This window comes from Buceros rhinoceros, unplaced genomic scaffold (assembly GCF_000710305.1).
Source record: "Buceros rhinoceros silvestris isolate BGI_N320 unplaced genomic scaffold, ASM71030v1 scaffold1725, whole genome shotgun sequence".
In the NCBI taxonomy this organism is placed as follows: Eukaryota; Metazoa; Chordata; class Aves; order Bucerotiformes; family Bucerotidae; genus Buceros; species Buceros rhinoceros.
In genome coordinates, this window is record NW_010412119.1 from 17255 (window position 1) to 32315 (window position 15061).

At 34.9% G+C, this 15061-nt stretch overlaps 1 protein-coding gene across 1 annotated transcript in view; it reads left to right on the plus strand.

The window, feature by feature from the left end:
• Window positions 1-14317: 14317 nt before the first annotated feature.
• Window positions 14318-15061, plus strand: part of LOC104493534 (contactin-associated protein-like 4) — a gene marked incomplete at both ends in the record, with an annotated part of 50410 nt that continues 49666 nt past the window's right edge. The window contains one exon of the mRNA XM_010136237.1: window positions 14318-14465. Coding sequence (XP_010134539.1) covers window positions 14318-14465 — 148 coding nt within the window. The remainder of the gene's footprint in view (window positions 14466-15061) is intronic.

Below are 15061 nucleotides of genomic sequence, written 5' to 3' on the forward strand. Positions count from 1 at the left end.
ACTAAATAAGCTTAAGTACTTGCTGTCCTTGACACTGAATTGTGTGTTAAACTGTATCTGCATAGTGTCAATCATAAATGAAAGAGAAATCCTCAATAGAATTAGTTTTGTCTGATGAAAACTATGTTTATAAAATAGATTAAGAAAACTTTAACTACTATGCATCTCTGCAAATCTGTGTTTCCCTCATCCAGGTGAGGAATAAGTTTTAGATAGCTTGTGATGTTTGTTACATGAATCACATGATAATTTGTTTTGTTCTTTTTTCAAGAACCCCTACACAAGATACAAAAAGAATTTAAATATGAGACTTCTACCAGGAATAGAATTTAGATTTGCTTCTGGATTCCTTCAAGATCTCAGATAGCTGGATCTCAGTTTGAATTAATTTTAAAAGCATTTCAGAATCAATTTAGCTGCTTAGATGCATTGGGGTTTTTAGGTATATGAGGCTAATGATCTATTAGCTTCTGCCTTGCACTTAGTTTTTTCCAGCGTAGGTAGGAATGACTAGCCAACTAGAATTATCCTCTGGAGACAGCTTTATTTATACCCGCTCTATGTTGCCAGTGTGCACCAAAGTGAGTTTAAAGATGTTACAAAGTAAGCAAAATCCTTTAGGTTGAAATATTATAAAAAGTCTAAAGCAGCAAAAAGTATTCTGTGTCACACAATTTCCTACAGACTATACATCTACAGATAATCTAAAATTTCTATTAAAATTAGTTGGAAAATAAAACTCCAGTGTCCCAAATACGTAGTCAGAGAACTAACATTTTTAATGTCAAGATTCTTGTAGAAGAAAAAAGGAATTTCAGGAGGTCTAAGTTCCACAAGAAATGTCTACACTAAAAAAAAGAAAAATTATAATTTTTTGCAATATTTAGTTATTGCTTTCTTTTCCTATCCTACAGAAAACCATAAGAATTCATCCATCCCCAGTTTTGATTTAAAGAATGGGTTTAGGAAGAGTTTCAGTGCAATGTGGAATGGCACTTTTTCTCTTAGAAAAGCTATTCCCACACGATCTGTTTAGAATATCTAAATTAATTAAATAAAAATCAATATCAAAACTACACTTGAGCAAAGAAAAATTTAGCTGGAGAGAAGTGACCATCCAGGTACTTGCAGTCATTTGATCACAATTTCCAGTTTTGCAACACCCAAACAACTCTCAGTGCCTCTCATCCTTAAAGCTTTGCCATTAACGTTAAAAATAAGAGATATCAAATATTCTGGGAGTTATAATAGAAGCTAGCAACACTTGTACTTCAGCAGAGCTTTGTGTGTAGCTTTGATTTTGTCTCACAAACCTGTTGCTAGCATGCAAACCATGCTCTAAGGGCACCATGCTGAGCAAGTGAAAAGAGAATTTGTTGGTTCTTTCGTTTAAGGAGGATCATTTTTTATATGAAGAACCATACTTCATAATTCTTCAATGACACTTTATCGAGTAGGCAGATAATTATTGATAGAAAATGGTTCAGTGTCTAACAGTAAATGTCTTGTAATGAGTCCCACTCATTACAAATGTTTTTCTCATTGGTCTATATTTTAGCTCTAACCCCTACTGACAGATGAAGCACAGAGAAGCAATTAAATGCTTATATTGTTGACATAAACTAAGGAGACTGACATGACAAGCGACAGTACTATTCCCATTGATCCAGTCACCTCCACCAAAGCAGCAGAGTAAAGGTTACTCATGTCAGAGGCACTAAATGGAATTTATTTCCATTTACCCTGTGTGAGGTTTGATTCTTGATTATTGGAGTTGAAAATCCTTGAACGATGCTTGAAATATCAAATTGAGTGCTATCCCCATCCTGGTATAAAAACAAGATATTGATATACTTGTGCATTTTACTCTGGGCTTGTGATGCGTTTCTCACTCGCTGTAACACCATTAGAGTGGAGCTAAGTCTGAGTAATATTTGCAGTAACAATAGGGACTATAAAGCAACTGCTTAAATGCCTACCTTTTAGATAAACCAATGCCACTGTAAGTTGGACTTACAAGAAGTATGTCATTTGGCATGATTTCATTCCTTTCCCAAACTTAGAAAATTCTTTCTTCCTTTTCACCCCACCCCCCACCTCCGAATAAATGAGTAATATTCTTTGAATCTATTTGGCTAAAGTAGGCTACAGTAAAAGGATTCCTGTGGCCAAGTGACATTTTGCTAAAGTTTATACCATTTTATTCCACAAGTGCAGCCAGCTTTTTTTCTGAAAATTTTCCCTTGATATTCAAATTCCCACACCTCTTTTCTGCTGCTCCACATTTCCATCTGAGATCCAGCAGAATCGCTGCAAAACCTTCTCATGCTGTTACCACCTTCAGTGCTGATACAGGATTTCTTAGTACTAACAGCACTTCATTCTGGGTTACTTTAACTGCTTGTCTCTGATTTTGAAGACAGAACTTTATTTTTATTTGGTGTCCTCACAAACAGCTAAGCTCTGCACTTATGAGTGGAACACGAGTTAGTTCCACGGTTTCTCTGTCTCTTGTGCTAGCATTTCAGGTGGTTTAAAGCACAGACATGTGTTCCCCCGTTAGGTTTTTTTACCTTGTATTTTATCTTCTCAAGAGATTACAACACGTGTCAAAGTTAACAATAAAATCAATGCTGAAATATGAATCTTCTTGAAATGCATGTCTGTTTCTTGTGAATGCAAAAAAATTATTTTATTAGATCAAATAAAAAAACAACATATCAGGAAGCAGATCACAGAGTCATAGAATATGACTTTTTTTCACACAGTTAATCTTTGTTTATTGAGAATCAGAAGGAAGTTGTTGTGGTCTTATTATACTGAACTTCTGTTGTTTTCTGGGGATTGGGTTTGTTTTTTTTTTTTATCCTCCAGGGAGGAAATAAGCAACGATTTTACAACTCCTAATTCAAGCTATGAAGATAATGAAGGTAGCTAAAACCCCATGTTTTATTTGTTTTCTCCGAAAGCATTAAAACCAGAAGTCTATTTAATGTTGACTAATGGGTATAGACAATAGAAATTCTCATATAACTGCCTGACTCCAGGATCCAGGTTTTTCAGCTGAACACCAGTTGTTTAATGTATAAACCTAGCCATATTTTTCGTCCCAAAGTGATGTAGTCTTGCTGCCTACAACACAGAAGAAAGAAGACTTCATGAAAGCCTTGGACAGACATAATTCAGCTGTTGAAAATAGAAAAGTTGTTGAAAAAAACTACATATTGAAGTTACATGGGGAAGAATGTGGTTGTGTTTATCTGTTTAATCCTTTGGATTTGGTTACATTAGACAAGTGATAGGTTTTAACCTCTATTTTTATCTGAATGATCATTTCAATACCTGTATCAGGTATAGCTCTGATTTCGTTTTGTGTTTGGTTTCTATAAAAGTCTGTTAAATAACCTTAGTCTACTTCAGAGCAGGTATGCAACAGCAGAATAAAAGTTATTCAGCTAGGAGTTTGGATAACTATATGAGGGATAGTTAGAGATTGTCATCAGGAAACTTGAATTTGGGAGATTATCCTGTTGTCCCATTTATTTTCAGTGTGGCTACCATGAATTCTGACATTTCTGGAAAACTGAGCCTTCGCTTTTGTACTCCAAATATTCTTAACAGGAAATATTCTACACATTAGATTTAAATTTTTCGTTGTCAGCGACACCTACTACTAAATGCAACCTTAATAGACATTTTCAGAACATTTCTGCTAAAACTTTATACAGATTTAATATTAATATACTGAAAGGTGTTTAAGCCTTATTGTTCATAGTGTGTCTGAAAAGCTTAGCCTCTTCAATAAGTATTTCTGAGGCTTTATTTCATAGAGTCTTTCAACAGAGTAAAGCAAACAACATGGAAGCTACTTGCTTTTGAAAGGTTTTCTTATAACCAGAATGGCAATCACTATGTAAAAAGAAATGTTTTAATTTGCTACTGAAGTTTTTTGTGAAATATTTGACTAATTTGGAAACTGTAGCAATGTAAGAAACTGATTATGTTAACTTGATTCACTATGGTGAATCCATAGTAGTGACTTACAGAAGAATTCATATAGAGGCATTTCTCTAAATTTAGAAATGGTGAGATCTGTATATGAAAAGTCCCAGAAATATATTTAGTAGGAAGTTTTTTTACTGAACTCTTTTTTGTCTATGACCCTCAGGACATAAGAGCTGCAAAGCATTGGATATGCCGTTTCTGTGTTGCATAGTTAATGAGGTTTCCTTCCTCTCTTTCTGGTCATTTAATTTCAGAGCAAAGTGCGAAATTGTATGCAAAGAAATGTTATATTTTAATATTAAGACAAGGTTTTTTATATTGCTTTGAGCAAAAAGGATTCCCACGTGCAGTTTTGACATTTCAGTAGACACACTGCTGTTGCATTATAGGTATATTATTTGTAAATTATCTTTACTTTGTATTTCTTTTTGCTAGTGTCCTAGCTATTCTGTGTGCTGTAGAAGTATAATAATGAATCTGGATTCCTACCTAAATTCCATATAACGAGAAAATCCACAAAAATCCACAAAATTTTTACTACTTTTAACAAGTAAATATGTGCAATAAACAGGTTGAATAGATGTCTGCTCTTTGAAAACAATCCATAGCAGTTATGAAGCTTATTATTTCTAAGTGTGTAAACATATTTGACTTGGCAATCAATGCTAAACACCATTAGTAAAAGCACTTCTTTACCTTATAGTGGTGGTTAAACTTCAAAATTGTTTGAAAATAGGAAGGACAATTACACTGTAGTTCAGATTGAAAATGCAACCTACATATTTTAAGATTGTTTCAAATTGTTTAAAAAGCAACAAAAAAAAAAAAGAAGACATTAAAATCAATTCTTGTAACACTTCCATTAAAAAACTACTTTTGTTCTTACCCTCAACACAGTTACCTTTACAATATCAAAAACCAAATTCAAGGACAACAGTTCCATATTTAAAAAATAATATGTATATTCATTTCAGATAAAGAATTAGGTAAACTTTGAAAGTCATTGGGGATACAAATTGTCTAGAATTCTAGTAATACTATCATAAAACACATTCATACTTTCAATTTTCATGAAATATCTGTGAAGTGCATGTGTTTAGGTATTAATAAATAAAGGATAGTAGTTTCATAATTATATATTAGGAATTAATAAAGAAAGGTTGTTATGATAAATTTTTAAGGGAGGATTAACAAACCTCAGTCTTGTGCCCGGTTGTGTTAATACAAGGGCTCCCCCCAATGGCGACAAGTTACTTCACATACAATTTGTTGCTACATATGGATGAATGAAACAGGAAATAAGGTAGGTGGAAGATTTTTTAAAAGTGGTTGTCTCTGGTGGTTTACATTAAAATATTTTTAATGCATACATTAGTTCCTACACTGTGACATCTAGACAGTGATGTAACTTCATTTCAGATCTGCTGAACATGAAAAAAAAAGAAAGAAGACACTGATCTTCTTAACCACGTTTCCAAAGGCACATGACTAACTGGTGATAGACCTCTGCTGGCTGGGAAAAGCCATTCAAGTAGCCTGGATTCATAACCTACCTACCTACACAACACATACACACCATCTCCTACTTCTGCAGCTGTTCTCTTATGTAAAGATATGCTGACATTCCTCTCACACAGTGAAAGGCAAAAAAGTGAAAGAAACATGACCTAATATCCGAGGGAATAATATCCCAATGTGAAGAAATACCAGAAAGAGATAGACTGAATGAATATTGGCATGGTCTACTCCCGTATCCTGCTTCTGACTGACACCAATGGAAAGTTGTAATAACAGAGTGAGGATTTGGTGAGCGCTTACCAGGTATGATCTCCAAGACAGCTGTGATTCATGGCTTATTATTTCCCAGGAAGAGAAATGTGTAAAGATGACAGAAGTGGTGCAAAACTGCACCAGCATCATCAATGGCACACACCAGAAAACCCAAATCGTTTAGCTTTAAGAACAGGATTGAAGTAAGTATGAAGAGGAAAGATATTTGCAAAACAAAAACAAAAATTTGGGCAAAGGAAGGAAAAAGGAGAAGAGATTAATGAAAAGTGAGTGTTTTCATGGTCAAACATGAACTTAATATTCAGAGAGTATTGAAAGAAAAGTATTGGAAGTATCTTTCAGGGGTGGTTTTTGTGTCAAGTTTTGTTTCACTCCTTTGCATTGCATTGGAAAAGCATTGGAAAAGTTAGTCCCTGCATCATGGAGGACGTAGACCTGTGACTCACAGGGGTTCTACTAGGGTGTCAGTCTGGTTATGAACTCTGGGGTTTTTTGCCTCCCACCACCTAGCTCAAAAAGAGCCCACACAAAAACATTATAGTATGACACCAAATATTACAGGATCACAAAATTGTCCAGGTGGCTTTTGAAGATCTCCAATGATGGACACTCCACAAACGCTTAGGGCAACCTGTTCCAGGTCTCTGGAAAAAAAATATTTCTTTACAGAGAGTTCACACTCTCACTTGTCCTATGATGCAACATCACTGGAAAGAGCCTGGCTCCATCTTCTTTACGTCCTCCTTTAAAATATATAAATACATTGACGATATACCCCCTGAACTCACCTTCCCTATGCTGAACAGTACTTCAGCCTTTCATCCTATGGGTTATGCTCCAGTCCCTTCATCATTTTTGTAGCCCTTTCCTGGACTGCCTCTGGTATGAGCATTTCTCTCTTGTACGGGGAAGTTCACAACTGGACACAGGATTCCATTGTGGCCTCACCAGTGCTGAATAAATAGAAAGGATCACATCCCACCACCTAGTGACTATATTTTGTCTGATTCTGTGAAGGATACCTTTAGATTTCTTTGCAATAATGACATATTACTGGCTCATGTTTAATTTGGTGACTTTGCACTTCCCTGTGCTGAATGTCATGAGTTTCCTGTTGGTCCATTTCTCCAGCCTGTTGAAGATGGAAGCACAACACTCTAGTGTATCAGGCACTCCCAAGTTTTTATGTTATCAGGAAACTTGCAGAGGGTGCACTCTGTCCCACCATTGAGATCATTAATGAAGATGTTAAATAAGATTGGATCCGGTATTGACCCGTGGTGTACATTACTTGTTAATGGGCTCCACACAGATTTTGTGCTGCTTGTCACCACTCTTTGGACCCAACTGTTCAGCCAGTTTTCAAACGTGGCAGAATTAAAGTCACCAATGGAATCTACACTTTAACAACTCTTGTACAAATGTTGTACAATAGCCAAGCGTTTCTTTTGCATCTGGTTAGAGTAATGGCCAAAATTGTTAGAAAACTGTCTAAAAAACCCCCATAGTTCTTCTTTCACATATTATATTTAGACATTCAGTTCTGTTTTGAGATTTGATGCATCACTACCAGGAAAAAATGATGGAGTGAAAAAACTGTCAAAAAGCCACAGATGAGAAACTTCACATAAGAAGGATGGCATTACCAGCAGTACGCAGTTTGTCCGTCTAATTGCTGGGTCGTTTCACTACAGTGGAATAATGTTCAAATTTATTTGGATAGTATTATATTGATATTAGTAGATTCATAAACATTAGTGTTACTAGACTGGGTTTACAGACTGAAGAAATGAGATTGTTGACAGGAGATTTAGCACAGAAAGTCTATAGAGAAGTTTTCAAGTAAGAAAAAGTAGTTTGTGAATCTCACCTTCTACTCGTATTGAAGCTTGTGGTATTTGCCTTTTAATAAAAATTACAGGGACAACAGTCATCCTGATTCCACATTACCATTACCAAGGAGGAAATTGCAGTGATTTAAACCTAGAATGTGGGAGATACATTTTATATATATGTTTGACTAGCTGTTTCACAGTATGCTGACTATTTAACCTGCTTTTCTCTAAATTTTACTATTGGAGAATTTATGATCATGACAACTTTTTTCAAATGTTTTGGCACTTATAGAGGTCTCACTAATTTTAGTAATAGTTGTTTTCTTGCTTCTTTCTGTTCTTTAAAATGTGTTTATGAATGCTCTTAGTTGACTCTGTTTAAAGACCATGTATCTTCCTCTTAGCTAGTTTTTAGTTAATAGTTTATAAGTGAAAAATAGATTCACTGCTTATAATAATCTAAGTACCCGAGTGACTATTTTAGGAGGGTATTTTCAGCAAAGTAACTACAAAAGTAGAGTGAAAACAATATGGCATAAAATACAATCCAGCTGTTTGCTGAAGGTGTGTCATGGCTTGCTGATTCCGTTATTTTGTTTGAAGTGTAAATAATTTAGCTTAATTTGGTTTAGATGTTTAGCTGTCCTTTTTTACTTTTAGATGGAATATAGAACAAATTAATCTCAAACAATGCTTTGAAAGAGGAAACTGCAAGAGAAATAATTTATCTTCACAAGTCTGTAGAGAAATTGAGTGTACCTGATGAATATTATAGAGGAATTCCACTGGTCATACCAATCTTCTGGCTGACCATTTTAATTTTATCGTATATTTTTTGCATCCTTCACTGCCTGTTGTCTTTTATGTTGTGAATTTTAGTTATTTTTTACTTTTTAATATTATTTTTTTTTCACGAGAACACATCTATGGTGCTACTATTTACTGCTATTACCAAAAATAGAGCATAAAGAAATTAAAGAAGAATGGATAGTCAAATGATAGGATCAAGTTAACAGGGCTTGGTTATGAACTAGGTAATAGAAACATGATTATAAAGAACATGAGTTTTAAATCCAAGAAGAAATGTTAGCAGACAGCAAAGAGGATAAGGTCATGGTCATACTGATCAACAAACCGGTTTGATTCAGTAAAGTGTTCCCCCTAATGTGCTGCCATAAACAGTAGAAGATACTACGGGTGGGACTTGATAGCTTGTACTGAAGCATTTCAAAGAACTCTTTTGGATACTGAATAATTCAAAACTAGTATATAGCTAGCTATATATAGTAGCTAGAGTTTTATTTCTTCAGAAGGTATACACTCTCTTCCTGCTTTGCATGATAGTACAAGAGCATAATTCACCTTGAGTTTTTATAAAATGAGCAGAGACCCAGTTTAGTAACATCTCTTGAGGGGAAGCTATATAACTGTACAATGTAATCTTTAATTAAATAAATTCCCTTTCTGTATTTCTAGCTCATCATGTATAAAACTATTAGTAATGAAGTTGCAAAATAAATAGTGTTTTGAAACATTCTGAAGAGCACTCGATAGTCTGTTTTTGCCATCTGTAATTTTAATAGCACTCAGAGATGACTAGCAATTAAATGAGAGATTTGTATTCCTCTTGGAAAGTGAAATAATTTTCTATGAGAAGAAAACAGTAGTATTTTCAGTGCTAAAGGCTGTACTCTTTATCTAAAAATAGAACAAGTTACACTTTAATGGCAAATTCTACAGCACAGTGAATTAAGAGATATTCAAAATGTAAAGCTGAACCTTATTCCTTAAAACGCTGTTAATGGACTGCAAAAAACAATAATAGAAAAATATAATTATAGATGAAGTAGACTTTAAAAATGTCTTTCAAAGAATTCTTAAAAATAATGGTAATAATAATAATTAGTTGCTGTTGTCATTATTATTATTTCTGTGATAAAAAAATAACAAGCAAAAAACCAAACAACTTCAAATTCCCTTGCAACTAAGGAAGATGACAGATTGAGGAAATCACTGAATGAAGGGGCAAACAGTATCTTTTGCATGACACCAATATACCTGACATAAATTAGTTATGGTTGCAGCATGGCAGAGATTTTAAGATTCCCTCCACTGTTTTTTGCTTGGAAATTGTATTATTGCTCTAGCGGGTCATGTATTTTCCTTTTCATAGCATTGGTCAGATGATGTGCACAACTTGCATGTGATGTAAAGGCATGAGATCTTGCCAGATGGAGTATGCTGCTATGGAAATAACAGTACAACCAATGGACATTGACTGGAAGAAGAATTTACAATGGTTTTCTAGTCGGGTTTTTTGCTACTTAGTTGATATTAATCATGTTGCCATTAATGTACACCATCCTTCTTTGCAATGTAGGTTATGATCAGTCAAATTATGAGCAACTGCTGTGGTTTTTTGATAATTTTAGATTACTGTAGTACAGTTCAACTGTATCTTCAAAAGAGAGGCAAGACCTAGTGAGTACGTTACAGCACAGGCCTCCTCACTAAGACGTAACTGCTAATATTCTATAGCCCACGGATCTGTCTATTTTTGCATAAATCATTGATTATAACGAATATAGCCCTAAAAATCTTTGATCATTCTGTCCATGAAACCATTTTCTCCTAGCTATAATACCAATCTAGAGATCAAAGAAAGGAGGCAGTTGTCTAGTACAGTGTTTTCTGGTCAAAGTGAAGGAGCTTCACACTATTTTGTCACTTAAACCAAACAGTTCACTTTCAGGACCAACTTCAAAAGACTAATGATAACTTTCCGCAGTGGTAATAGGATGAGAAGGAGGAGTCTTAATGTCTGGATTCTTGTGCAGTGAATATTTAATTGTCATTGACATTAATAGTACTGTGTACTAGGTTAACTTGGATAGACACTCCTTTTGTAACTGAGATGTAAATAGTTCAACTACCATATGAACTTGGATATAGCTTAGAAATTATTTGAACTCCCTTAGTTCTCAGAAGAGCTCAAGATGAGTTAATCCTGCGGCATTATTAGAGTAGTCTGAACAATGCTCTAAGGTGAATAAATTGCCAGTAGCCTTCTGGGATTTTCATTCCCTTCTTGATGACCCCTGGCACTAACAGCAACTACAGAAAAACTGGTACAGCCAAGTCGGCTTGATAGTGTTTCCAAAGCATAACTGTCATCATGCAACAACAGCAGGTGTTCTATACAAACAACTCTTAGTTATTTCACCCTGATTTTGTCAACTGTTTTCGATGATTTTGGCAGTAGAATTCATAAAACACACAACGAAGGTCAGACCCTTCTTGAGGCACACTAGTACCTCACTGCTAAACTTCCTCTTCTGAAAAAAATATCCAGGTTGGGGTCCTATTCCAGTTCTTGTCATTAAATACGAAAAAATAATTTGCATCTAAGTATACTTATTTAATGCAGTAGTATTTGTATTTACTCTGAAGTAATATTTGTAAAAAATATCATAATAATTCTCAAAATGGGGGCACAATATACATTAAAATATTGTGCATATTACGTAGTCCTGCAGTATGTTTTACAGTATATATACAGCATACTACACAGTAAAAGTTGCATTTGTATTAAGCATCACCTGTTCTAGGTGATCTGAAGTATGGCTCAGAATATATGATGCATCTCATTCATAGCTTTACTTACGGAGAAGTTTTAACTAGCTGAGGAAGTTTCAACATGATGGTGGTGTTATCTCTGGTCTGAAAACACACTTACTCTCTAGGTGGGTTAAGAGGAAACAAAGAACTTCCTTTTTACCTTACCTTGCTCTAAGCTTACCTTCACAATCAAGCCATTCTACACATTTTACAGGATTTAACTTTGCTAATACAGTCCAGAGCACGTGTGTGATTTCTGGTGCCGTAATCAATTCAATATCTCTGTCTTCAAAACAGGGTTAGAATATTTTGAGGTGAAGAAACCACGGGGTTAGAAAGTGAGTAGGAGGGTTAAAACAAGTTTGAGAGGAGGCCCTCATTTCAGGCTTCAGTACAGCCCAAGGTACTTTTTCTCTGTGGAATAAAACTGGCTGTGAAGAGTTATCTACTTAGACATCTACGCTGCTGAGTGTCTCCCTGCTACCCTTTAAGGATAAACTGCAATGTAGTGTTTCGATGTTTCAAGAACTGCATTATTTGAGAAAGATGGTAAGTCCTCATCCTCTTAAAAGGCGGTGTAGTATAGTCTCCGTAAGAGCATCGACTAAGATTCAGTAGGCAGATATATTGGAGGTACAGCTTTACAACCTCATTAGTATTTATGCAAACAACACTTATTGTCTTTAACATTCACGCTAACTGAGGGTCACACTGAGTCTTTTAACCATCAGATACTTGTGGAGATTGTGAGGACTCTGCATAATCGAGAAGAACAGCATGTTCCCTTTGAGAGATTTGGCACAAGAATGAAGTGATATAGTTTGAAGACTATAGTTTGAAGAACGCAGGGGTGGGGGGAAGGAAGCTCATTATATGCTTAACCATCAGATACTTGTGGAGATTGTGAGGACTCTGCATAATCGAGAAGAACAGCATGTTCCCTTTGAGAGATTTGGCACAAGAATGAAGTGATATAGTTTGAAGACTATAGTTTGAAGAACGCAGGGGTGGGGGGAAGGAAGCTCATTATATGCGCAGTTACACTCTGCTGTAGGAGTGCCTCTGTCGTGTTGAATATGCTTCTACTCTAAAAAGCCTACAAGCTACTTTCATAGGCTTTGGCCATGTTTTAATATTTGCATGCTGGAGAAAAAGCAGATTGATTGCCCCCTTTTTCTTACTTTTTCTAGTGAAAAGGATTAAAACTGAAAAAAGCCCCAGACTATGTATTTTAACTTGTAGACTGTGTAAAATCGAGTAATAAAGGACCACTTAATACTCAATTGATACAATTTAAAATGTGTCCTTCCCAGTTAAAAACTTTGTAATATGACAACTAAAAATATTGATTTCTAAACTGACCATTCTGAATGGTTTAAAGAGTAGTCGAATTGCTTTTAGGTTGTTACTGAAGTTAAAAACCTTATTGTAAATTAAGAACACATGGCTTAAGTATACCCCGCAGAAAAAAAATTAATATGCATTCTGTACCCAAAACTTAAATAATATGCATGACTTTATTGTTTTGGAAATATTTTAAATCTTAATCAAGCAGTTCATTTAGTCACAGAACTTAGACTTCTGGGGCCTGGGTTCTGGTTCAGTCAACAAAATAATAGTTATGTTCATTGACAGCTGTATTTGTTCCTAATAAGAATTTGAAGGCACAAGAGGCCAGGAAAGGTCTCACCTTCCAAATAGTAGCTGTTCTCCGGTGTTTGTTTTAACATGTTTCCACCCTCACAGACTGTGATAGTGAAATTATCAAGCATGGAGCTGGAATTGGTGTGGACTTTCAGAGTCACTAACTCTCATTGCTTACTACTAGCTTAACAGGTTAGCTTTAATGACCCCATTCACTAGCTGTTTTCTTTCTTATTTTTTCTTTTTTCTATTGAATGTTCAGAAATTAGGAATTATTAAAATTTTATTAGTACAGGGAGAGACAATGCAAATTAATGTACAGACAGGTAAAAAATGAATGCAATGGAGCTCACTTCTGCTTCAAAAACCTATGGAAAGAGAAGCTGCATACCTGAAGATGCTGTTTTCCATATACTGCTGCAGTTGCAGCACCTGTGGGTTATAGACATACCAACAGTACTGTCTGTGTGTCCGGAAATGTGTAATCTTTTTAATTCTTCCCTAAAAATATTTCATAGAGTATTTCTGTCTAATTTATCAGGTATTTAGATCCAAGATGTTTGAACAAATTCTTTCTGTTTCACATATTGCAAACATATTCTCTAATGTTTTCCCCCCTTCAGGAAAAAAAGGCCACACAACACCTGAACATGTAAACAATGAAATCAGAAGACATTTTCCAGTCTTTAGAATGCTAAAGTTCATGATTACAGCTCTTGAGATTTTCTACATTCTTCTTTACATTTCTTTATGTTTCTTTGTTTTCTTCATGTAACAAAAAAAGAAATTAACCTCATCAGTTAAATACTGCCCCCCAAAAAACTTTCTGTGATGATACCTTATTTTTTTATTTCTAAATCTGAAAAAAACCCTAAACTTCAGGTATTTCTTTTTAAACAGAACACTAAAATCCTTTTATAATAATCTGGATCCTTTATTTGGAAACCAGAGTCTTTCACCCCCTTGAACTCTCAGTGTAGGAACTTGGATTCAGCATACCTAAGAGACAGGTTTGCATTGAAATTTATCTACCCTATTGGTAAGAGGAAATCATAAAGCTCACTGTTGTCTTATGAAAAAGTATTAGTTGGTACAATACACCGAAAGGTAAAAATTACACACAATGCACTTTCACATTTGTGAAGGGAATGTTTGGTTTTGAAACGTTTCACTCACTGAAATTTTAGAAGGTGTGAGGTTTTTCAATGAGTGTTGTGTTAGTACTACATGCATAGATGCCTTAACATTTAATCCGGAAGAATAATCAAGACTGATTCAGAAGTTTTTCCTATGGAACTCAGTTTACATTTTATTTCTATGCTTGGCTGTTTGCCAGATAAGAGTATAAAATGAGAAGATCATCGGTACTTCCATGAATATGTATATTCAATATGGATGTGGGTCTGTTTTTCATTTTCTTCTAGGCCTTTTCTGGAAACACTAATGCAGATAGTGTCGTATACTATAAGCTTCAGCATTCCATTAAAGCAAGATTTCTCCGTTTTGTACCTTTGGATTGGAATCCGAATGGCAGAATTGGAATGCGCATTGAAGTGTATGGATGCACGTACAGTAAGTGTTTTGCTGAATCAGCTAAATGAAGAGACTATTTATCATTGTCTTTTGATACATAAATTACACTTGAAGGTGGATTTCTAAATTTAAATTTAATCTTGAATAAAACTGATTCAATAAGTTTATGTGCAGACTTCACTATTTCTGCATCAACTAATAGTATGTGATGCTTATTTTCCTGTTCTTTCTGTGTTGGAATGAATGGTGTGGACATTAGACAATAACTGATTTACTGCAAACTTTTTATCTGAGAGTCGTACAAACTGCATCTTAACATGGTGTACTTTCTACCTGAAGGGCAAAATATGGAAAATGTTTACAGTTTTATATACATACGGTCTTGGTCTCAAGCCAGGTAATAGCATAAGCGGGTAGATCCACAAATACACAACTGAGGTATACTTCAAAGTTGCTATATATTTAAGGGGTACTTCTAGAATAATTTAATGTCATTAATAAAACATTAATAACTGATATAAACATTTGGAAGACGTAAGTGTCATGGTTGTAAGGATCTGATGGACAATATAAATCTTCCTGTTGTCTTCGTGTTGCAGTTCTTCATCCCTGGACTTTTTCAAAATTATTCCTCT